This window comes from Salvelinus fontinalis, chromosome 30 (genome assembly GCF_029448725.1).
Source record: "Salvelinus fontinalis isolate EN_2023a chromosome 30, ASM2944872v1, whole genome shotgun sequence".
Taxonomy (NCBI): domain Eukaryota; kingdom Metazoa; phylum Chordata; class Actinopteri; order Salmoniformes; family Salmonidae; genus Salvelinus; species Salvelinus fontinalis.
Window position 1 is genome coordinate 26,790,975 of NC_074694.1, and position 25,514 is coordinate 26,816,488.

Consider the following 25,514-nt stretch of genomic DNA (forward strand, 5'->3'; position numbering starts at 1 on the left):
AATACAGAATCTGTCTTTCCCACTGCAGGTCAGTGGCTGAGAGAGAGAGGAGTCTGACTCAGACTCGAGTCAGGATGTGATATTTTTCCTCTCATCTTCTCTTGTCCTCCGTTTCACCATTGATGTATTATTTAGTTTTCTGTTGAATAAAGCATGTTTTGCAGCATTACTAAACACTCCTCACTGCCCTTTGCTTTACAGATTCATCGTTTTTTATCATTATAATTAATAAGACACAATTACCAACACAGTGATGCACAGGAGGACAGTGGAACAATGTTAATGGCGCCGAAATACACTGTCACGCTGTCTAGCTTCTAGCCACCTTTGCAGTATTTTTGTGTGTAATTTCTTACAATAGTTGCTCAAAGTTTCTTGCATTATTACCTACAGCCGGAAATAACTTTGGGATTTTAGATCGGCGGTCACTCACCAGCATTTCGACCAGCAATTCAACTTCCCTGAATTGGTTCCTTTGTTTGAATTTCCCGAGCCAATTCCATTAATTCCAGGGTCTGCCGTAAGACAACGTCGCCAGAGAAGAGGAATAAGAAGTGGGCTTTTAGTCGGACTCAGGAGGCATGCATACCATCCATCACTTCACTAGCATTCAGTCCCTGGACAATAAAATATATGAGCTCAGGGCGAGGATCTCCGTCCAGAGAGACATCAGGAACAGTAACATACTCTGTTTCATGGAATCATGGCTCTCCGGATATACTGTCACCATCCATTCAGCCAGCAGGGTTCTCCATCCATTGCGTGGACAGGAAGAAAGAAATCTCCTAGATAAATAAAGGTGGAGGTCTATGTTTCATGATTATCTTTTTTTTTATTTTTTATTTTATTTTTATCCCATTTTTCCCCCCAATTTTCGTGGTATCCAATCGCTAGTAATTACTACCTTGTCTCATCGCTACAACTCCCGTACGGGCTCGGGAGAGACGAAGGTCGAAAGCCATGCGTCCTCCGAAGCACAACCCAACCAGCCGTACTGCTTCTTAACACAGCGCGCCTCCAACCCGGAAGCCAGCCGCACCAATGTGTCGGAGGAAACACCGTGTACCTGGCCCCCTTGGTTGGCGCGCACTGCGCCCGGCCCGCCACAGGAGTCGATGGAGCGCGATGAGACAAGGATATCCCTACCGGCCAAACCCTCCCTACCCCGGACGACGCTATGCCAATTGTGCGTCGCCCCACGGACCTCCCGGTCGCGGCCGGCTGCGACAGAGCCTGGGCGCGAACCCAGAGACTCTGGTGGCGCAGTTAGCACTGCGATGCAGTGCCCTAGACCACTGCGCCACCCGGGAGGCCGTTTCATGATTATCAAATCAAACTTTATTTGTCACGTGCCGAATACAACCTTACAGTGAAATGCTTACTTACAAGCGGTTAACCAACAATGCAGTTTTAAGAAAAATGCTTGATAATTAAAAAATAAGAAATAAAAGTAACAAATAATTAAAGAGCAGCAGTAAATAACAATAGTGAGGCTATATACAGGGGGTACCGGTTAGTTGAGGTAATTGAAGTAATATGTACATGTAGGTAGATTTATAAAGTGACTATGCATAGACAAACAGAGAATAGCAGCAGAGTAAAAGAGGGGGGGGGAAGCAAATAATCTGGCTTGCCATTTGACTAGCTGTTCAGGAGTCATGGATTGGGGTAGAAGCTGTTGAGAAGCCTTTTGGACCTAGACCTGGCGCTCCGGTACCGCTTGCAGTGCGGTAGCAGAGAGGACAGTCTCTGACCTGGGTGGCTGGATTCTTTGCGAATTTTTAGGACTTTCCTCTTGACACCGCCTGGCATGAAGCTTGGCCCCAGTGATGTACTGGGCTGTAACCACTACCCTCTGTAGTGCCTTGCGGTCAGAGGCCGAGCACTGCCATACCAGGCAGTGATGCAACCAGTCAGGATGCCCTCGATGGTGCAGTTGTAGAACCTTTTGAGGATCTGAGGACCCATGCCAAATCTTTTCAGTCTCATGAGGCGGAATAGGTTTTGTCGTGCTCTCTTCACGACTGTCTTGGTGTGCATGGACCATGATAGTTTGTTGGTGATGTGGACACCAAGGAAGGGCGGTATGGAAATTGGAGTGGGTCTAGGGTTTCTGGGATAATGATGTTGATGTGGGCCATGACCAGCCTTTCAAAGCACTTCATAGCTACAGACGTGAGTGCTATCGGTCAGTAGTCATTTAGGCAGGTTACCTTAGTGTTCTTGGGCACAGGGACTATGGTGGTCTGCTTGAAACATGTTGATATTACAGACTCAGACAGGAAGAGGTTGAAAATGTCAGTGAAGACACTTGCCAGTTGGTAAGCTCATCCTCGTACACGTCCTGGTAATCCGTCTGGCCCTGCGGCATTGTGAATGTTGACCTGTTTAAAAGTCTTACTCACATCGGCTACGGAGAGCGTGATCACACAGTTGTCCGGAACAGCTGATGCTCTCATGCATGTTTCAGTGTTACTTGCCTCAAAGCGAGCATAGAAGTAATTTAGCTTGCCTGGTAGGCTTGTGTCACTGCGCAGCTCGCGACTGTGCTTCCCTTTGTAGTTTGTAATAGTTTGCAAGCCCTGCCACATCCGACGAGCATCGGAGCCGGTGTAGTACGATTCGAACTTAGTCCTGTAATGACGCTTTGCCTGTTTGATGGTTTGTTGGAGGGCATAGCGGGATTTCTTATAAGCTTCCAGGTTAGAGTCCCGCACCTTGAAAGCAGCAGCTCTACCCTTTTAGCTCAGTGTGGATGTTGCCTGTAATCCATGGCTTCTGGTTGGGGTATGTACGTGCAGTCACTGTGGGGACGACGTCATCGATGCACTTATTGAGGAAGCAAGTGACTGATGTGGTGTACTCCTCAATGCCATCGGAAGAATCCCAGAACATTCCAGTCTGTGCTAGCAAAACAGTCCTGTAGCTTAGCATCTGCTTCATCTGACCCCTTTTTTACTGACCAAGTCACTGGTGCTTCCTGCTTTAGTTTTTGCTTGAAAGCAGGAATCAGGAGGATATAATTATGGTCAGATTTGCCAAATGGAGGGCGAGGGAGAGCTTTGTATGTGTCTCTGTGTGTGGAGTAAAGGTGGTGTAGAGTTTTTTTCCCCTCTGGTTGCACATTTAACATGCTGGTAGAAATTAGGTAAAACGGATTTAAGTTTCCCTGCATTAAAGTCCCCAGCCACTAGGAGCGCCGCCTCTGGATGAGCGTTTTCCTGTGTGCTTATGGCCGTGTACAGCACATTGAGTGCGGTACTTAGTGCCAGCATCGGTTTGTGGTGGTAAATAGACAGCTACGAATTCTATAGATGAAAGCTCTCTTGGTAAATAGTGTGGTCTACAGCTGATCATGAGATACTCTACCTCAGGTGAGCAAATCCTCAAGACTTCCTTAGATATCGTGCACCAGCTGTTGTTTACAAATATACACAGACCGTCACCCCTTGTCTTACCAGAGGCTACTGTTCTATCCTGCCGATACAGTGTATAACCCATCAGCTGTTTGTTATTCATGTCGTCGTTTAACCACGACTCGGTGAAACATAAGATATTAGTTTTGAATGTCCCGTTGGTAGGATATATGCGCTTGTAGTTCGTTTATTTTATTATGCAATAATTGTACATTGGCAAATAGGACCGATGGTAAAGGCAAATTACCCACTCGCCGCCGGATACTTACAAGGCACACCGACCTTCATCCTCGATATCTCTGTCTCTTTCTCCTGCGAATGATGCTTCTTCCCTCCTATAGGCAGAAACTTAAACAGGAAGTAACCGTGGTAAGGACGGTTCAACGTTGGTCTGACAAATTGGAATCTGAGAATGGTATTGACGAATACACTGACTCGTGACTGTTCATCAGGAGTGCATAGAGGATGTTGTTCCCACTGTGACGAATAGAACTCATCCAAACCAAACACCTATAGCTCCTCCCACCAGCTGCCTCTGACGTGTACCAACAGATTAGCAATGCCCTCCGTAAGGCAATCAAACAGGCAAAACGACAGTACAGGGACAAAGTGGAGTCGCAATTCCAACAGGTTAGACGTATGTGACAGGGACTCCAGACAATCACGGGTTATAAAAGGAAAGCCAGACACCGACACCTTGCTCCTGGACAAGCTAAATACCTTCTTCAGCCTCCTGAGTTTGAAGAGGCGCTGTTGCGCCTTCTTCGCCACACTGTCTGTGATGTGTATGCCAAGAAACTTGAAGCTTTCCACCTTCTCCACTGCGGTTCCGTATATGTGGATAGGGGCATTCTCCCTCTGCTGTTTCCTGAAGTCCACGATCAGCTCCTTCATTTTGTTGACGTTGAGGGACCATTCCGCCAGGGACCTCACCTCCTCCCTGTAGGCTGTCTCGGCATTGTTGCTAATCAGGCCTACAACTGTTGTGTTGTCTGCAAACGTGATGATTGAGTTGGAGGCTTGCATTGCCACGCAGTCATGGGTGAACAGAGAGTACAGGAGGGGGCTGAGCACGCACCCTTGTGAGGCCTTGATTGCCTTACGGAGGGAATAACTACACTGTTGGTATTCAACCATATTCTCAGTTACCTTGCCATGGTTAAATGCGGTGGTTCGCGTTTTCAGTTTTGCGAGAATGCTGCCTTCTATCCACGGTTTCTGGTTTGAGTAGGTTTTAATAGTCACCGTGGGAACAACATCCCCTATACCCTTCCTGATGAACTCAGTCACCATGTCTGTGTAAACGTCAATGTTATTTTCAGAAGCTACCCAGAACATATCCCAATCCGCGTGATCAAAACAATCTTGAAGCATGGATTCCGATTGGTCAGACCAGCGTTGAATAGACCTTAGTACAGGTACTTCCTGTTTGAGTTTCTGCCTATAGGAAGGGAGGAGAAAATGTATTTGTGATCTGGTTTGCAGAAGGGAGGGCCTTGTAGGTGTCTCGAAAAGGCGAGTATCAGGGGTCTAGTGTTTTTCCTAAGCGAGAACTACAATCAACGTGTTGATAACTTTGCCAAGCGTCACGTCTGGAGGACACCAGGCACCAGAGCGCTTAGGACATCTGACTGGGGGGCGAAGGTTCACCTTCCAACAGAACAACGACCCTAAGCACACAGCCAAGACAACGCAGGAGTGGCTTCGGGACAATGTCCTTGAGTGGCTCAGCCAGAGCCCGGACTTGAACCTGATCAAAAATAGCTGTGCAGCGACGCTCCCCATCAAACCTGACAGAGCTTGAGAGGATCTGCAGGGAAACTCCCCAAATACAGATGTGCCAAGCTTGTAGCATCATATCCAAGAAGACTCAAGGCTGTAATTGCTGCCAAAGGTGCTTCAACAAAGTACTGAGTAAAGAGTCTGAATTCTTATACACTGCTCAAAAAAATAAAGGGAACACTTAAACAACACAATGTAACTCCAAGTCAATCACACTTCTGTGAAATCAAACTGTCCACTTAGGAAGCAACACTGATTGACAATAAATTTCACATGCTGTTGTGCAAATGGAATAGACAAAAGGTGGAAATTATAGGCAATTAACAAGACACCCCCCAAAAAGGAGTGATTCTGCAGGTGGTGACCACAGACCACTTCTCAGTTCCTATGCTTCCTGGCTGATGTTTTGGTCACTTTTGAATGCTGGCGGTGCTCTCACTCTAGTGGTAGCATGAGACGGAGTCTACAACCCACACAAGTGGCTCAGGTAGTGCAGTTCATCCAGGATGGCACATCAATGCGAGCTGTGGCAAAAAGGTTTGCTGTGTCTGTCAGCGTTGTGTCCAGAGCATGGAGGCGCTACCAGGAGACAGGCCAGTACATCAGGAGACGTGGAGGAGGCCGTAGGAGGGCAACAACCCAGCAGCAGGACCGCTACCTCCGCCTTTGTGCAAGGAGGTGCACTGCCAGAGCCCTGCAAAATGACCTCCAGCAGGCCACAAATGTGCATGTGTCAGCATATGGTCTCACAAGGGGTCTGAGGATCTCATCTCGGTACCTAATGGCAGTCAGGCTACCTCTGGCGAGCACATGGAGGGCTGTGCGGCCCTACAAAGAAATGCCACCCCACACCATGACTGACCCATCGCCAAACCGGTCATGCTGGAGGATGTTGCAGGCAGCAGAACGTTCTCCACGGCGTCTCCAGACTCTGTCACGTCTGTCACATGTGCTCATGTGCTCAGTGTGAACCTGCTTTCATCTGTGAAGAGCACAGGGCGCCAGTGGCGAATTTGCCAATCTTGGTGTTCTCTGGCAAATGCCAAACGTCCTGCACGGTGTTGGGCTGTAAGCACAACCCCCACCTGTGGACGTCGGGCCCTCATACCACCCTCATGGAGTCTGTTTCTGACCGTTTGAGCAGACCCATGCACATTTGTGGCCTGCTGGAGGTCACTTTGCAGGGCTCTGGCAGTGCACCTCCTTGCACAAAGGCGGAGGTAGCGGTCCTGCTGCTGGGTTGTTGCCCTCCTACGGCCTCCTCCACGTCTCCTGATGTACTGGCCTGTCTCCTGGTGGCGCCTCCATGCTCTGGACACAACGCTGACAGACACAGCAAACCTTTTTGCCACAGCTCGCATTGATATGCCATCCTGGATGAACTGCACTACCTGAGCCACTTGTGTGGGTTGTAGACTCCGTCTCATGCTACCACTAGAGTGAGAGCACCGCCAGCATTCAAAAGTGACCAAAACATCAGCCAGGAAGCATAGGAACTGAGAAGTCGTCTGTGGTCACCACCTGCAGAATCACTCCTTTTTGGGGGGTGTCTTGTTAATTGCCTATAATTTCCACCTTTTGTCTATTCCATTTGCACAACAGCATGTGAAATTTATTGTCAATCAGTGTTGCTTCCTAAGTGGACAGTTTGATTTCACAGAAGTGTGATTGACTTGGAGTTACATTGTGTTGTTTAAGTGTTCCCTTTATTTTTTTGAGCAGTGTATAAAGTAGATTTTTATAAATTAGCAAAAATGTCAAAAATTGTTTTTGATTTGTCATTATAGGGTATTGTGTGTTGATTGATGAGGATTTTTTTTGTAATCAATTTTAGAATAAGGCTGTAACATAATTATTTTTTAAGTCAAGGGGTCTAAATACTTTCCGAAAGTATATACTATATTATACACAGGGTGGATCGAGTCCTGAGTGCCGATTGCCTGAAAGCCGTGGTATATCAGACCGTATACCACGAGTATGACAACACAGTTATTTGTACTGTTCTAATTATGTTGGTAACCCGTTTATAATATCAAGAAGGCACCTCTGGAGTTCGTGGTATATGGCCAATATACCACGGCTAAAGTCTGTATCCAGGCACTCCTCGTTGCATTGTGCATAAGAACAGCCCTTAGCCGTGGTAAATTAGCCATATACCACACCCCCTCGGGCCTTATTACTTAATTGTATTCTAGTCAAGGCTCATCCTATATAACTACTGCTGTACAAACCTTTCTATTCATATACTGTCTACACACACACCATCATATACACATACTGTATATTTATATTCCAGACTCTGACATTGCTTGTTCTGATGTTTATTTTTTGGGATTTGTGTTTATTGTTTTGTATTGTTTGGTATTACTGTACTGTTGTAGCTAGAAACATAAGCATTTCGCTGCACCGGCAATAACATCTGCAAAGTACATGTACTCAACCAATAAAATGGGATTTCATGTTGGCACATTTACTATTCTTATTACAGTAAATAAGGGGCAGATAGGTTTGAAATGTTTGAGTTAACATAATCGGCCTGATTCTCCCACCCTTTGGAACAATGTGCTTGGCCCATGAAGTTTGTCAGTGAGCTAATGCTGTGATTCCCAACTACAGTGCTCAAGTAGCCACAACAGTACACAGTCAAATGTTTGCCCTGGACAAGCACATCTGAATCAACTTGTCAACTAATCATCAAGCCCTCGATGAGTTAAATCAGATGTGTTTGGCAAGGGCTACAACAAAAAATGTGTGGTGTTTGGGGTACTCGAGGGCTGGAGTTGGGAAACGCTGAGCTAATGCATGGAGGCCTATGAAATGTTTGTTTCATTGGAACATAATAACCCAGCTCGCATTAGATTTATGCCTGATTACCTCACTCTCCCCTTTACCCTATCGTGGGCTGCCATCAATCCAACCCCATTTCCAGCAGAGAGGGAAGATAACTCTGGGATAATTGCTTTATGCACTGGGGTAATTTCTCTCTCTGACTGAAACTCAATTGGAGAATGTGTTAACTCAGTGAGACAAATTCTCATGGCCGTATTTAATAAACCATGTCCGAGTAGGAGTGCTATACAGACTGGTAGGTACCTGATCCTAGATCAGCACTCCTACTCTGAGAGATGGAGGGGGTATGATCAAGGAGGGATATGTCACAGAACCAGAACAACAACAGTCATTGAATTGCTCCTAGTGCATGATTCCACTGCCTGTCTTGAAGAGACTGAAAATTGTAAACGACATAGTGCTGTGAAAAAGTATTTGCCCCTGTCTGATTTTCTCTATTTTTGCATATTTTTTATACTGAATGTTATCAGATCTTCAACCAAAAACTAATATTATATAAAGGAAACCTGAGTTTACAAATAACAAACAAAATGTATTTAGTTTATTTAACTAACAAAGTTATGCAACACCCAATTCCCCTGTGTGAAAAGTAATTCCCTCTTACACTAAATAACTGGTTGTGTCACCTTTAGCTGCAATGACTGCAACCAAATGCTTCCTGTAGTTGTTGATTAGTTTAGCACATCGCTGTGGAGGAATGTTGGCAGAACTGCTTTAACTCAGCGACATTTGTGGGTTTTCAAGCATGAACTGCTCATTTCAAGTCCTGCCACAACATCGCAATTGGGATTAGATCTGGACTTTGACTAGGCCATTCCAAAACTTCAAATGTGTTGCTTTTAACCATTTTCATGTAGATTGTGTTTTGGATCATTGTCTTGCTGCATGACCCAGCTGCGCGTCCGCTTCAGCTCACAAGCGAGGTTCTTACTGTGGAATGCAGTGTTTGGTTTTCGCCAGGTATAATGGGGCCCATGTCGTCTAAAAAGTTTTACTTTTGACTCATCTGTCCATGGAACATTCTTCCAATAGTCTTGATGATCATCCAGGTGTTTTTTTGGCAAACTGGAGTCAACTTTTTGGACGATATGGGTCCCATTATGTCTGGCGAAAACCAAACACTACATTCCACAGCAAGAACCTCACACCAACGGTCAAGCATGGTGGTGGTAGTGTGATGGTTTGGGGATGCTCTGCTGCCTCAGGACCTGTACGACTTGCCGTAATAGAAAGAACCATGAATTATGATCTGTATCAGATAATTCTACAGGAGAATGTCAGGCCATCTGTCTGTGAGCTGAAGCGTAGCTGGGTCATGCAGCAAGACTGTGACCCAAAACCAACAATCAAGTTAACATGAAAATTGTTAAAAAAGCAACACATTTGAAGTTTTGGAATGGCCTAGCCAAAGTCCAGACCTAATTCCAATTGAGACGTTTTGTGGCAGGACTTGAAATGAGCAGTTCATGCTTGAAAACCCACAAATGTTCCTGAGTTAAAGCAGCTCTGCATGCAAGAGTGGACCACAATTCCTCCACAGCGATGTGTGAGACTGATCAACAACTACAGGAAGCATTTGGTTGCAGTCATTGCAGCTAAAGGTGACACAACCAGTTATTTAGTGTAAGAGGGAATTACTTTTTCACACAGGGGAATTGGGTGTTGCATAAATGTGTTAATTAAATAAACTAAGTAAACATTTTGTTTGTTATTTGTAAACCTTTACCTACTATTAGGTTTTGGTTGAAGATCTGATAACATTCAGTATCAAAAATATGCAAAAATCAGAAAGGGGGGCACATACTTTTTCACCACTGTATATGGTACATGCATCACTATCATGTAGTGTGGCTAACTCGCTCATTTGATAGAGTAAAAAGGCTGCCCTTTGACTAAAATCTGAAGTTTTATTGACTTTGGCCTGTACAGTATGGTTTACTGAGATTATATTTTATAAAATGAAAGTATATCTTTAAATACACATGAAAACATACATATAATGAAATGGATTGTAAATATTAATCTACAGTGAATTTGATGTTGGTTGTTTAATACTCTGTTCTGATGCAAGACTGAATATTAAGTTGCCTATGTACCCGTTGCTTCTAGGGGTCAACTAGGAACAGTAACTTTTTTATCCGTTAACTTTTTGTGCAACTTTGTTTCTTGCAAGTGGAGAGGTCTGAAATTCGAGGTGCACTCTTCATACACCACATCCGTTTTCGCTAAAATTCATGAGAATAAAAATTTGCTTTCTGATTTTAATTTAAGGTTAGACATAAATTTAGCAGTGTGGTTAGGGTTAAGGTTATGTTTAAAATCACGTTTTAAGAAAATACATTGTAGAAATAGGCGGGGTTTATGACTTTGCGGCTGTCGTAACTAGTGACAACTGGGTAAGTAAATTACTTTATAGAGCTCAATATATATATTGCACTGTTCATATAACGATTAGAAAAGAATATTTATTTTAACGCGACATTTTTCAATATTTGAAAGTGAGGAGAGCATGTAGTATCGATTTCGCCCTTATCGCATGGGGATTATATATTATGTTGCATTGTATCTCACCCTTTGCTCTCCATATTGGGCAACATTTACTTGTCCCATAACTTCGCAGCGAAGGTCTGAAGAGCCATGGAAATCTCTTTCGCAGGCAAGCGGGCCATAGTCACGGGGGCAGGAAAAGGTAAGAAAACTACCACCATATTTAAAGATAGTGTCAACGTCTGGATTGCTGCGAAAACACAACCAAATGCACTTACAACATGTAAATCAAACTTGTCTATGTAGTTTTGAGCTCAAACTAAGCAACATCCAATGGGTCCTGAAAGAACCACTGTCATGATTGTGGGTGACCGAAGAACATAAACACGATCGAAATGTGTGTGTCAGGTCGGCCGTCACACTGAGATCTCCAGTGAATAATGGTCATTGTGTTTATGGATATTTTCACACAGGCATCGGCCGGGCCACGGCGCTTGCTCTGGCGCGCTGCGGGGCAGAGGTCGTGGCAGTCACACGTACGCGGGCTGACCTGGACAGCCTTCTGCTGGAGGTAACCCCCGCAACCCATATGCCCCCCCTGTTTGAGTAGGATAAATGATCTAGCTGCATTAGCGAGCTAAGTAAGTTATATTGAAAATAAATCTAACAAAATATAGCTAGCTCTCTCTCTCTACAGCTTCTCCTTGATTTTGAAGAAATTAATTTGTTCAAATATTGTCTTTCTCTCTCTTTGAGTCAACTAGTCACCACATTTTATGCACTGCAGTGCTAGCTAGCTGTAGCGTATGCTTTCTGTCCTAGATTCATCCTCTAATCCTTTTGATTGGATGGACAACATGTCAGTTCATGCTGCTAGAGCTCTGATAGGTTGCAGGATGTCCTCCGGAAGTCGTCATAATTATGTGTACAGTCGTGGCCAAAGGTTTTGAATGACACAAATATTAATTTCCACAAAGTTTGCTGCTTCAGTGTCTTTAGATATTTTTATCAGATGTTACTATGTTACTACTGAAGTATAATTACAAGCATTTCGTAAGTGTCAAAAGCTTTTATTGACAATTACATGAAGTTGATGCAAAGAGTCAATATTTGCAGTGTTGACCCTTTTTCAAGACCTCTGCAATCCGCCCTGGCATGCTGTCAATTAACTTCTGAGCCACATCCTGACTGATGGCAGCCCATTCTTGCATAATCAATGCTTGGAGTTTGTCAGAATTTGTGTGTTTTTGTTTGTCCACCCGCCTCTTGAGGATTGACCACAACTTCTCAATGGGATTAAGGTCTGGGGAGTTTCCTGGCCACGGACCCAAAATATCGATGTTTTGTTCCCCGGGCCACTTAGTTATCACTTTTGCCTTATGGCAAGGTGCTCCATCATGCTGGAAAGGGCATTGTTTATCACCAAACTGTTCCTGGATGGTTGGGAGAAGTTGCTCTCGGAGGATGTGTTGGTTGGTACCATTCTTTATTCATGGCTGTGTTCTTAGGCAAAATTGTGAGTGAGCCCACTCCCTTGGCTGAGAAGCAACCCCACACATGAATGGTCTCAGGTAGAGGTCGAACGATTATGATTTTTCAGCGCCGATACCGATTATTGGAGGACCAAAAAAGCCGATACCGATTAATCGGCCGATTTAAAAAAATAAATAAAACGTTTTTATTTTTTTATTTGTAATAATGACAATTACAACAATACTGAAAGAACACTTATTTTAACTTAATATAATACATCAATAAAGTCAATTTAGCCTCAAATAAATAATGAAACATGTTCAATTTGGTTTAAATAATGCAAAAACAAAGTGTTGGAGAAGAAAGTAAAAGTGCAATATGTGCCATGTAAGAAAGCTAACGTTTAAGTTCCTTACTCAGAACATGAGAACATATGGTGATTCCTTTTAACATGAGTCTTCAATATTCCCAGGTAAGAAGTTTTAGGTTGTAGTTATTATCGGAATTATAGGACTATTTCTCTCTATACCATTTGTATTTCATATACCTTTGACTATTGGATGTTCTTATAGGCACTTTAGTATTGCCAGTGTAACAGTATAGCTTCCGTCCATCTCCTCGCTCCTACCTGGGCTCAAACCAGGAACACATCGACAACAGCCACCTTCGAAGCAGCGTTACCCATGCAGAGCAAGGGGAACAACTACTTCAAGTCTGAGCGAGTGACTTTGAAACGCTATTAGCGCGCACCCCGCTAACTAGCTAGCCATTTCACATCGGTTACACCAGCCTAATCTCGGGAGTTGATTGGCTTTAATTCATAAACAGCAGAGCTGCTGGCAAAACGCACGAAAGTGCTGTTTGAATGAATGCTTACGAGCCTGCTGGTGCCCACCATCGCTCAGTCAAGACTGCTCTATCAAATCATAGACTTAATTATAACATAGTAACACACAGAAATACGAGCCTTAGGTCATTAATATGGTCGAATCCGGAAACTATCATTTTGAAAACAAAACGTTTATTCTTTCAGTGAAATACGGAACCGTTCCGTATTTTATCTAACGGGTGGCATACATAAGTCTAAATATTCCTGTTACATTGTACAACCTTCAATGTTATGTCATAATTACGTAAAATTCTGGAAAATTAGTTCACAATGAGCCAGGCGGCCCAAACTGTTGCATATACCCTGACTCTGCGTGCAATGAACGCAAGAGAAGTGACACAATTTCACCTGGTTAATATTGCCTGCTAACCTGAATTTCTTTTAGCTAAATATGCAGGTTTAAAAAATATATACTTTTTTGTATTGATTTTAAGAAAGGCATTGATGTTTATGGTTAGGTACAAGTTGGAGCAACGACAGTCCTTTTTCACGAATGCGCACTGCATCGATTATATGCAAGCAGGACTAGATAAACTAGTAATATCATCAACCATGTGTAGTTATAACTAGTGATTATGATTGATTGATTGTTTTTTATAAGATACGTTTAATGCTAGCTAGCAACTTACCTTGGCTTCTTACTGCATTCGCGTAACAGGCGGGCTCCTCGTGAGGCAGGTGGTTAGAGCGTTGGACTAGTTAACCGTAAGGTTGCAAGATTGAATCCCTGAGCTGACAAGGTAAAAATCCGTCGTTCTGCCCCTGAACAAGGCAGTTAACCCACCGTTCCTAGGCCGTCATTGAAAATAGGAATGTGTTCTTAACTGACTTGCCTAGTTAAATAAAGGTGTACATTTAAAAATATATATACATTTTTTTTTTTTATCGGCGTCCAAAATTACCGATTTCCAATTGTTATGAAAACTTGAAATCGGCCCTAATTAATCGGCCATTCCGATTAATCGGTCGACCTCTAGTCTCAGGATGCTTTACTGTTGGTATGACACAGGACTGATGGTAGCACTCACCTTGTCTTCTCCGGACAAGCTTTTTTCCGGATGCCCCAAACAATCGGAAAGGGGATTCATCAGAGGAAATTACTTTACCTCAGTCCTCAGCAGTCCAATCCCTGTACCTTTTGCAGAATATCAGTCTGTCCCTGATGTTTTTCCTGGAGAGAAGGGGCTTCTTTGCTGCCCTTCTTGACACCAGGCCATCCTCAAAGTCTTCACCTCACTGTGCGTCCAGATGCACTCACTCCTGCCTGCTGCCATTCCTGAGCAAGCTCTGTACTGGTGGTGCCCCGATCCCGCAGCTGAATCAACTTTAGGAGACGGTCCTTGTGCTTGCTGGACTTTCTTGGGCGACCTGAAGCTTTCTTCACAACAATTGAACCTCTCTCCTTGAAGTTCTTGATGATCCGATAAATGTTTGATTTAGGTGCAATCTCACTGGCATCAATATCCTAGCCTGTGAACCCCTTTTTGTGCAAAGCAATGATGACGGCACATGTTACCTTGCAGGTGACCATGGTTGACATAGGAAGAACAATGATTCCAAGCACCCCCCTCCTTTTGAAGCTTCCAGTCTGTTATTCAAACTCAATCAGCATGACAGAGGGATCTCCAGCCTTGTCCTCGTCAACACTCACACCTGTGGTTACGAGAGAATCACTGACATGATGTCAGCTGGTCCTTTTGTGGCAGGGCTGAAATCCAGTGGAAATGTTTTTGGGGGATTCAGTTCATTTGCATGGCAAAGAGGGACTTTGCAATTCATCTGATCACTCTTCATAACATTCTGGAGTATATGCAAATTGCCATCATACAATCTGGAGGCAGCAGACTTTGTGAAAATAAATATTTGTGTCATTTTCAAAACTTTTGGCCACAACTGTAAGTCTATAGAAGGTGAGAACCATGAGCCTCCTAGGTTTTGTATTTAAGTTAATGTACCCAGAGGAGGACGGAAAATAGCTGTCCTCTGGCTACACCATGGTGCTGTTGAGGCTACTGTAGACCTGTAGAACTTCATTGCAAAACAGTGTGTTTTAATTAGTTATTTGGTGACATAAATATATTTAGTATAGTTTCATCCAAAAATGTTTCACTATTTTTCAGAAATTCACTGAGTAGGATGGTCCTCCCCATCCTCCTCTGAGGAGCCTCCACTGCGTTACGACCCTCATATCCCTACAACCCCTCTCAGCCCCCACTCCACTGCTCAGGGTCCTGACCCCCCCATTGGGAAGGACTTTGTATTAGACCTAACACTACCATTCAAAAGTTTGAAGTCACTTAGAAATGTCCTTGTTTTTGAAAGAAAGCACTTTTTGTCTCTATTGTCCCCTTATAGGACCTCTCCTCTCCACTAGCCCTATACGCATATCATTAGAGGCTAGCTAGTTTTCCCTGCTGCTCTTTTCACCTCCATGTCCCATTGTTTCGGCTCCGTGACGAGAGATGATGGGAGATTCTTTGTGGTGATTCGTTGGGGTGATTCTCTCTGCTGTCTTTTCTCTCTCTGTGATTGGTTCTGGTGCTGGTTGTTCCCTGCAGTGTCCGTCCATCAGGCCGGTGTGTGTGAACCTCGGGGACTGGGGGGCCACAGAGGAGGCGCTACGGGAGGCCGGCGGTAATGTGGATCTGCTGGTGAATAACGCAGCCTATGCTACGCTGCAGCCCTTCCTAGAGGTCACCCCCGACCAGTTTGACATGTAAAGACGCTCTCATCGCTGTCCTTTCAATCAGAAATTCTCTAAACTACTCAAGCCAGGTAGAAAGTGTGTAGAAATGATAATGAATCTACTTACTTTTTTTTAACAATTTAATGTCAGATATTTTGTAAATTCAATTAGTATTTTCAGTAGAGCTTTTAGCAGCGCTATTTAGTGTATTTGGTTGATTTTTGTGGTCTCAAACCAGTGAGCTTACTAACATTTTTCATCGAGAGTATGGGCAAAATTGATTATTGTCAATGGAAATGGTCGGAATGTTGATCCCTTGTCATATAAATTGCTACATTACTGTCAATATAGCATTAAAAATGGCTTTCCAGGTGGCATTTGGGCAATTTTGTATCGCGAATATTGGGTCGCAACTGAGACAACCTGGTCCAATTTGGGTCCCGAGGCAAAACCAGTTGAGAACCACTGCTCTAAATCATGTTGTGATTGTAATTCATATTCATAGAAGTGAAACACAAGTCACTCAAGACTCAGTAGAAGGACTTTGTATTAGACCTAACACTACCATTCAAAAGTTTGAAGTCACTTAGAAATGTCCTTGTTTTTGAAAGAAAGCACTTTTTGTCCATTTAAAATGACATCAAATTGATCAGAAATACAGTGTAGACATTGTTAATGTTGTAAATGACTATTGTAGCTGGGAACGTCAATTTTTTTAATGGACTTTTGAACGGTAGTGTACATATTACACCTGTTTATTTAAACATGGTTTAAAAATAGCTTTCCAGATAAGATGGTTTAAATAAACCAGGTTTAAACTGTGTTACCTCCAGGTGGCTAGTTACACAACAGAAATATTCCAAACATAGCCTTCTATCTGGACATTAATAGGAATATCTCATAAATCCCATTAAGATGTATTGATTTTTCCTATTCCCAGATCCTTTAACATCAACGTGAAGGCTGCCCTCCATGTCTCTCAGGTAAGAAAAGGCTGTCAGAAATTGAATTGGCTCCTTGTAACATAGTTATAGGTAACTTAACAGTTTCTCCATACTCACTGTGCGTTCTCTGTCTCTCTGTGTGGGTAGATCGTGGCTCGGGGTATGAAGGCCAGAGGAACAGGAGGCTCCATAGTGAACATCTCCAGCCAGGCGTCTCAGTGTGCCCTCCAAGACCACACCGTCTACTGTAAGTCACTGACAGGGACCAGCACATACATCCCATCAAAACATATCTCAGCTATAGCTCGATTATATCAATTAACTCACTACATCTTGATGTAGTTGATATTTGAATGCATACTGTCTGTCTGTGTGTGCAGGTGCCACTAAAGGTGCTCTGGACATGCTGACTAAGGTTATGGCCCTGGAGCTTGGACCCTATCAGGTAACTACAGGAGGACTGACCCAATAGCGGAGAGCACACATCAAGACACATGGTTCTTCTGATGTCAGACCAGTACATTTAAATCTCTGTCTGCAACAGTTGTATTGTATTGTGGTGGCATCATGCTATGGGTATTCTTGTCACCGGCAGGGACTGTGGAGTTTGTCAAGATCAAATTGCAATTACAAATGTTTTTATGCCAAAGACACCAGAATGGCTTTCAATAGGTGTTGAGTGTTCCTGAATGGTCCAGTCTCCATCTTGACTTAAATCTGTTTGAAAATCAGAGACAAGGTTTGAATATTGCTGCCCATCAATGACTCCAACCAAATTTACTGAGCTTGAGCAATTTATACAAAAACGATGGATATATGTTGCCCTAATAGCAGTGGCGGCCCAGTGTGGCCACGGCCTCCCCTGAAATCTGATTGGCTTTCCCCAAGAAATTCTGAGATCTGATCGGTCGTCTCTGAATATATTAATAATTTTGACCAAGACGCGCACCAATAGTAAGACAATCTCACCTGAGAAAGCATCCGAGCGAAAGAGACATCGCCCCTGAAGCTAGGACAGCAAAGTCCCTCCCCATCTTCCAAAAACATCTGAAGCCCTACCTCTTCAACGAGTATCCCCCTTTTGTGAACTAACACTTTACTTTTCCCCACTACTAGCACTTACTTGCTGATAGCTACTTTATTGAGGAAAAATGTACTTACTGAGATACACTGAGTGTACCAAACATTAGGAACACCTTCCTAATATTGAGTTGCACCCCCTTTAGCCTTCAGAAAAAGGTGTTGAAAGCCTTCCACAGGGATGCTGGCCCATGTTGACTCCAATGTTTATCACAGTTGTATTAAGTTGGCTGGATGTCTTTTGGGTGGTGGACCATTCTTGATACACACGGGAAACTGTTGAGCGTGGAAAACCCCAATAGCGTTGCAGTTCTTGACACATTCAAACCGGTACTCCTGGCACCTATTACCATACCCCGTTCAAAGGCTCTTAAATATTTTGTCTTGCCCATTCAACCCCTGAATGGCACACATACACAATCCATGTCTCAATTGTCCCAATATTTTAAAATCCTTCTTTAACCTGTCTCCTCCCCTTCATCTACACTGATTGAAGTGGATTTAACAAGTGACATCAATAAGGGATCATAGCTTTCACCTGGATTTACCTGGTCAGTTTATGTTATGGAAGGAGTTCCTAATGTTTTGTACACTCAGTGTATGTCGTTGTCCCACCTAGCTATCTTAAGATGAATACAGTAACTGTAAGTCGCTCTGGATAAGAGCGTCTGCTAAATGACTAAAATGTAAATGTAAAAATATATGTGTAGCCCATGTATATGATTCTGTCTGGCTAAATAGAGCATGACATGTCATATTATTTTTGGCCAGACTGCATCAGATACATGGGCTACAGATACTAAGACAGAGAGGCGCTGTTTGCCTCGCTCGGATGCTTTCTCTGGTGAAATTGATTCAGCCTCTTGCTAATTGAAGGAAAATTATGAAACACGAATGACAAATATATTTTTTGAAGTTTTTATTTTTTGAATTGTTAAAATTTTTGGGGAAGTATGGCTTCCTTTTGCATCCATGAATACACAACACTTTGTAAGCTGATTGTCATTAGACATTTGGTGTTTGTAAAAGATGTCCCTTTCCATTCAAATGGCAGGTGCATAGTGCACTGCTCAGATGCTGTACTTATTTTGGAGTAGACGAACATGCGTAGATAACCTACTTTTTGAAGTGATTTGTTTGACAATCAGATAAAAACATCATGACTAGTTGTGTTCACGACACATTAAAAGGTAATACATTTTTACAGTTAAATGACGTCTTTACTTTATAGCCCACAACCAAAAAGTTGTGCCAGCGCGTGAAAAGAACAAATAGACCCCCCCCCCCCCCCCCCCCCAATGTCATGGTATAATTCGCACTCTGGATGGTACTTTCAAGTAAATTTACTGCTGTATGCTAATACCCTTATTTAAAACCTTGACCTTTAATCTATGTTAGTGTTTGGATTCATGTACCAAACCTAAGCTGAAGCATTTAATACATTGAACCTTCATAATTATATATAGAAATTCCACCTTGCATCAATAAAGGTTCAAATTGTTATGGCCCCCCAAAACTGGGTCTGTTCCCCACCTTGGCCACCCCATTCAAAATGTTCTGGACACGCCACTGCCTAAGAGTTTGCGAAGTTGGTGGAAGCACCTATGGCAGCCATTACAGCTGTGAAACATTTTGAATAAGATTCTACCATTAACTCTGGGGTGTGAAGACACGCAACCAAGACCTATTCATAAAAAATAATTCAGAAATGTTCTATATTTTTTTATTTCACTTTGGAAATCTGTTGTGTACATCGGTAGAAAAAAATATCAAATGTAATATTTTTTTCAATTTTAAAGCAGAAAAATGTGAAGACTGCAAGGGGTGTGTAGACCTTCACTTGGCATTGTATTGATTTGATGTATTGATTATCTTCAGCGACTAGGGTTTAGTGCCTTGCTCAAGGACAGAGTTTTCACCTAGTCAGCTCGGGGATTTGAACCCGCAACCTTTTAGTTACTGGCCCAACACTCTTAATTGCTAGGCTACCTGCCTTATTGACTGATAAGTATTGATTGTTGTGGTGTACTTGTTTCTTGCTAGATCCGTGTGAACAGTGTGAACCCCACAGTCGTGATGACTAAGATGGGGAGACTGGCATGGAGCGACCCTGGCAAGGCCAAGACCATGACCTCACGCATCCCTCTGGGACGATTCGCAGGTCATATACATGTTGTTTTGTTACTAATAAGTTATTTATACAGTGCATTCGAGAAAGTATTCAGACCCCTTGACTTTTTACACATTTTGTTACATTACAGCCTTATTCTGAAATTGATTATTGTTTTTTCCCCTCATCAATCTACATACAATACCCCATAATGACAAAGCAAAAACAGGTTTTTAGAAATGAGAAGAAAAAAACTGAAATACCTTATTTACATAAGTATTCAAAGTATGCACCCCCCCACAGCTAATCGCCCAAGCCTTCCCCATTTCTCCTTCTCTCAAATCCAGTCAGCTGATGTTCTGAAAGAGCTGCAAAATCTGGACCCCTACAAATCAGCCGGGCTAGATAATCTGGACCCTTTCTTTCTAAAATGATCTGCTGAAATTGTTGCCACCCCTATTACTAGCCTCTTCAACCTCTCTTTCGTGTCATCAGATTCCCAAAGATTGGAAAGCAGCTGCGGTCATGCCCCTCTTCAAAGGGTGGGGACACTCTTGACCCAAACTGCTACAGACCTATATCTATCCTACCCTGCCTTTCTAAGGTCTTTCGAAAGCCAAGCCCACCATACCTTCTCCGCTATGCAATCTGGTTTCAGAGCTGGTCATGGGTGCACCTCAGCCACACTCAAGGTCCTAAACGATATCTTAACCGCCATCGATAAGAAACAATACTGTGCAGCCGTATTCATTGACCTGGCCAAGTCTTTTGACTCTGTTAATTACCACATCCTCATCGGCAGACTCGATAGCCTTGGCTTCTCAAATGATTGCCTCGCCTGGTTCACCAACTACTTCTCTGATAGAGTTCAGTGTGTCAAATCGGAGGGTCTGTTGTCCGGGCCTCTGGCAGTCTCTATGGGGGTGCCACAGGGTTCAATTCTTGGACCGACTCTTTTCTCTGTTTACATCAATGATGTCGCTCTTGCTGCTGGTGAGTCTCTGATCCACCTCTACGCAGACGACACCATTCTGTATACTTCTGGCCCTTTTTTGGACACTGTGTTAACAACCCTCCAGGCGAGCTTCAATGCCATACAATTCTCCTTCCATGGTCTCCAATTGCTCTTAAATACAAGTAAAACTAAAGGCATGCTCTTCAACCGATCGCTGCCTGCACCTGCCCGCCTGTCCAACATCACTACTCTGGACGGCTCTGACTTAGAATATGTGGACAACTACAAATACCTAGGTGTCTGGTTAGACTGTAAACTCTCCTTCCAGACTCACATCAAACATCTCCAATCCAAAGTTAAATCTAGAATTGGCTTCCTATTCCGCAACAAAGCATCCTTCACTCATGCTGCCAAACATACCCTCGTAAAACTGACCATCCTACCAATCCTCAACTTCAGTCGAACTGCTTTGCTTTATCTTGGCCAGGTCGCAATTGTAAATGAGAACTTGTTCTCAACTTGCCTACCTGGTTAAATAAAGGTGAAATAAAAAAAAATTATAAAAAAATTCAGACCCTTTGCTATGAGACCCGAAATTGAGCTCTGATGCATCCTGTTTCCATTGATCATCCTTGATGTTTCTACAACTTGATTGGAGTCCACCTGTGGTACATTTGATTGATTGGACATGTTTTGGAAAGGCACAAACCTGTCTATATAAGGTCCAACTGCTGACAGTGCATGTCAGAGCAAAAATCAAGCCATGATGTCGAAGGAATTGTCCGTAGAGCTCCGAGACAGGATTGTGTTGAGGCACAGATCTGGGGAAGGGTACCAAAAAATGTCTGCAGCATTGAAGGTCCCCAAGAACACAGCGGTCTCCATCATTCTTAAATGGAAGAATTTTGGAACCACCAAGACTCTTCCTAGAGCTGGCCGCCCGGCCAAACTGAACAATTGGTTTGAAGAGCATTGGTCAGGGAGGTGACCAAGAACCTGATGGTCACTTTGACAGAGCTCCAGAGTTCCTCTGTTGGCGATGGTTGTCCTTTTGCAAGATTCTCCCATCTCTGCAGCACTCCACCAATCAGGCCTTGGTAGAGTGGCCAGACGGAAGCCACTCTTCAGTGGCAGGGACTGGGAGACTAGTCAGGATCGAGGGAAAGATGAACAGAGCAAAGTATAGAGATATCCTTGATAAAAACATGCTCCAGAGGGTTCAGAACCACAGACTGGGGTAAAGGTTCACCTTCCAACAGGACAACAACCCTAAGCACGAGCCAAGAAAAGGCAGGAGTGGCTTCGGGAACAAGTCTTAATGTCCTTGAGTGGCCCAGCCAGAGCCCAGACTTGAACCCAATCAAACATCTCTGAAGAGACGTGAAAATAGCTGTGCAACAATGCTCCCCATCCAACCTGACAAAGCTTGAGAGGATCTGCAGAGAAGAATGGGAGAAACTCCCCAAATACACGTGTGACAAGCTTGTAGTGTCATACCCAAGAAGACTTGAGGCTGTAATTGCTGCTGAAGGGGCTTCAACAAAGTACTGAGTAAAGGGTCTGAATACTTATTTATATTTCCGTTTAGACATTTTTGCCCTCCAAAAAATAAGTAAACTGGTTTTGCTTTGTCACTATGGGGTATTGTGTGTTCGTTTGATGAGGGGGGAAAAACAATTGAATCCATTTTAGATTAAGGCTGTAACTTAACAAAATGCTGAAAATGTCAAGGGGTCTGAATAGTTTCCGAATGCACTCTATACTATATATTATATGTTCTTGTTTTTATTAACACAGCTAACCATGAACATCTGATCACACACAGACTGCCCAACCCCACTTTTTATCATGTGAAAGCGGCACATGATGTATTATTATTATTATATGGTGTGTGTGTGTGTGTGTTCCTCTCTGCAGAGGTGGAGGATGTTGTGAACTCTATCCTGTTCCTGCTCAGCGATAAGAGTTCTATGACCAACGGTGTCACCCTGCCTGTGGACGGGGGCTTCCTGGCCTGCTAACCTCTCACCTTCTCATTCTGCCTCCTGATTGGCTGGCGTAGTCATTTTCCATGGTGTCCACTAGTACCCATTTCATTCCTCTTTAAGCACTGATTATATTCAGACTTGATTTTGTGTTATGTTACTAATTACATGTATCACCCAGAACAATAAAATTAGTCTTTATGCCCTGTTTGCTGTAACCTTAAATATTTGTTTATTTTTTGCATATTGTGGTTGCAGATTGTGGGTGTGTGTTCGCTTATAGACAACTGCTGGGTGAGACTAGTGTAATATACAGTCGTGGCCAAAAGTTTTGAGAATGACACAAATATTAATTTTCACAAAGTCTGCTGCCTCCAGTTTGTATGATGGCAATTTGCATATACTCCAGAATGTTATGAAGAGTGATCAGATGAATTGCAAAGTCCCTCTTTGCCATGCAAATTAACTGAATCCCCAAAAAACATTTCCCTGCATTTCAGCCCTTGCTTCTCAGCCAAGGGAGAGGGCTCACTCACAATTTTGCCTAAGAACACAGCCATGAATAAAGAATGGTACCAACACATCCTCCGAGAGCAACTTCTCCCAACCATCCAGGAACAGTTTGGTGACGAACAATGCCCTTTCCAGCATGATGAAGCACCTTGCCATAAGGCAAAAGTGATAACTGGCTCGGGGAACAAAACATCGATATTTTGGGTCCATGGCCAGGAAACTCCCCAGACCTTAATCCCATTGAGAAGTTGTGGTCAATCCTCAGGAGGCGGGTGGACAAACAAAAACACAAATTCTGACAAACTCCAAGCATTGATTAGGCAATAATGGGCTGCCATCAGTCAGGATGTGGCCCAGAAGGTAATTGACAGCATGCCAGGGCGGATTGCAGAGGTCTTGAAAAAGAAGGGTCAACACTGCAAATATTGACTCTTTGCATCAACTTCATGCAATTGTCAATAAAAGCCTTTGACACTTACGAAATGCTTGTAATTACACTTCAGTATTCCATAATAAGATCTGACAAAAATATCTAAAGACATTAAAGCAGCAACCTTTGTGGAAATTAATATTTGTGTCATTCTCAAAACTTATGGCCACGACTGTACAGTTGAAGTCAGAAGTTTACATACACTTAGGTTGGAGTCATTAAAACTCATTTTTCAACCACTCCACAAATTTCTTGTAAACAAGCTATAGTTTTGGCAAGTCAGGACATCTACTTTGTGCGTAACACAAGTATCTTTTCCAACAATTGTTTACAGACATATTATTTCACTTATAATTCACTGTATCACAATTCAAGTTTGCATACACTAAGTTGACTGTGCCTTTAAACAGCTTGGAAAATTCCAGAGAATTATGTCATGACTTTAGAAGCTTCTGATAGGCTAATTGACATAATTTGAGTCAATTGGAAGTGTACCTGTGGATGTATTTCAAGGCCTACCTTCAAACTCGCACTGAGTTGCTTGACGTCATGGGAAAATCAAAAGAAATCAGCCAAGACTTTAGAAAAAAATTGTAGACCTCCACAAGTCTGGCTCATCCTTGGGAGCAAATGCCTGAAGGTACCACGTTCATCTGTACAAACAATAGTACGCAAGTATAAACACCATGGGACCACGCAGCCGTCATACCGCTCAGGAAGGAGACGTGCTCTGTCTCCTAGAGATGAACGTACTTTCGTGCGGAAAGTGCAAATCAATCCCAGAACAACAGCAAAGGACCTTGTGAAGATGCTGGAGGAAACAGGTACAAAAGTATCTATATCCACAGTAAAACGAGTCCTCTATTGACATAACCTGAATGGCCGCTCAGCAAGAAAGAAGCCACTGCTCCAAAACCGCCATTAAAAAGCCAGACTACTGTTTGCAACTGCACATGGGGACAAAGATTGTACTTTTTAGAGAAATGTCCTCTGGTCTGATGAAACTGTTTGGCCATAATGACCATCGTTATGTTTGGAGAAAAAAGGGGGATGCTTGCAATCCGAAGAACACCATCCCAACCGTGAAGCACTTGGGTGGCAGCATCATGTTGTGGGGGTGCTTTGCTACAGGAGGGACTGGTGCACTTCACAAAATAGATGACATCATGAGGCAGGAAAATGATGTGCATATATTGAAGCAACATCTCAAGACATCAGTCAGGAAGTTAAAGCTTGGTCGCAAATGGGTCTTCCAAATGGACAATGACCCCAAGCATACTTCAAAAGTTGTGGCAAAATGGCTTAAGGACAACAAAGTCAAGGTATTGGAGGGGCCATCAGAAAGCCCTGACCTCAATCCTATTGAAAATGTGTGGGCAGAACTGAAAAAGCATGTGCGAGCAAGGAGGCCTAAAAACCTGACTCAGTTACATCAGCTCTGTCAGGACGAATGGGCCAAAATTCACCAAATTTATTGTGGGAAGCTTGTGGAAGGCTACCCAAAACGTTTGACCGAAGTTAAACAATTTGGAGGCAATGCTACCAAATACTAATTGAATGTATGTAAACTTCTGACCCACTGGGAATGTGATGAAAGAAATAAAAGCTGACAAAAATCATTCTCTCAACTATTATTCTGACTTTTCACATTGTTAAAATAAAGTGGTGATCCTAACTGACCTAAGACAGGGAATTTTTACTAGGATTAAATGTCAGGAATTGTGAAAAACTGAGTTTAAATGCATTTGGCTAAGGTATATGTAAACCTCTGACTTCAACTCTAGTATGATGAGACAAACAAATATGTTTACAAACCACAATACAGTACAACATTTTGTATTTATTAATAAACATACACTACCGTTCAAAAGTTTGGGGTCACTTCGACATTTCCTTGTTTTTGAAAGAAAAGCA

At 43.1% G+C, this 25,514-nt stretch overlaps 1 protein-coding gene and 1 long non-coding RNA gene across 3 annotated transcripts; one reads left to right on the plus strand and one right to left on the minus strand.

Moving 5' to 3' along the window:
* Window positions 1-51: 51 nt before the first annotated feature.
* LOC129828894 (uncharacterized) lies at window positions 52-16,725 on the minus strand. The gene is made up of 3 exons (XR_008755312.1): window positions 16,645-16,725; window positions 434-515; window positions 52-139 (listed from the first exon to the last, which is right to left on the minus strand). It is a non-coding gene; the product is annotated as an uncharacterized LOC129828894 (long non-coding RNA).
* On the plus strand, window positions 10,300-22,865 carry dcxr (dicarbonyl/L-xylulose reductase). 2 transcript variants are annotated; one of them, XM_055890174.1, is made up of 9 exons: window positions 10,300-10,444; window positions 10,669-10,737; window positions 11,009-11,106; window positions 15,456-15,613; window positions 16,524-16,566; window positions 16,675-16,774; window positions 16,908-16,972; window positions 19,651-19,768; window positions 22,590-22,865. In XM_055890174.1, exons 2-9 carry the CDS (start codon window positions 10,686-10,688, stop codon window positions 22,691-22,693), a joined length of 738 nt encoding a protein of 245 aa, XP_055746149.1. In that variant the 5' UTR covers window positions 10,300-10,444; window positions 10,669-10,685; the 3' UTR covers window positions 22,694-22,865. The 2 variants fall into 2 exon arrangements, with proteins under 2 accessions (XP_055746149.1, XP_055746150.1); XM_055890175.1 differs by lacking the exon at window positions 10,300-10,444 and having other exon boundaries at window positions 10,469-10,737; window positions 19,651-19,764; window positions 22,590-22,691.
* The last annotated feature ends 2,649 nt before the right edge of the window (window positions 22,866-25,514 follow it).

What these genes read in the sequence shown, in the direction of transcription:
- dcxr (XM_055890174.1), top strand. Translation starts at nt 10,686, where the DNA reads ATGGAAATCTCTTTCGCAGGCAAGCGGGCCATAGTCACGGGGGCAGGA. An exon ending in ACCCCCGACCAGTTTGACAT is followed by an intron (nt 15,614 to 16,523) that starts GTAAAGACGCTC and finishes TCCTATTCCCAG; the next exon opens with ATCCTTTAACATCAACGTGA. An exon ending in CCAAGACCACACCGTCTACT is followed by an intron (nt 16,775 to 16,907) that starts GTAAGTCACTGA and finishes CTGTGTGTGCAG; the next exon opens with GTGCCACTAAAGGTGCTCTG.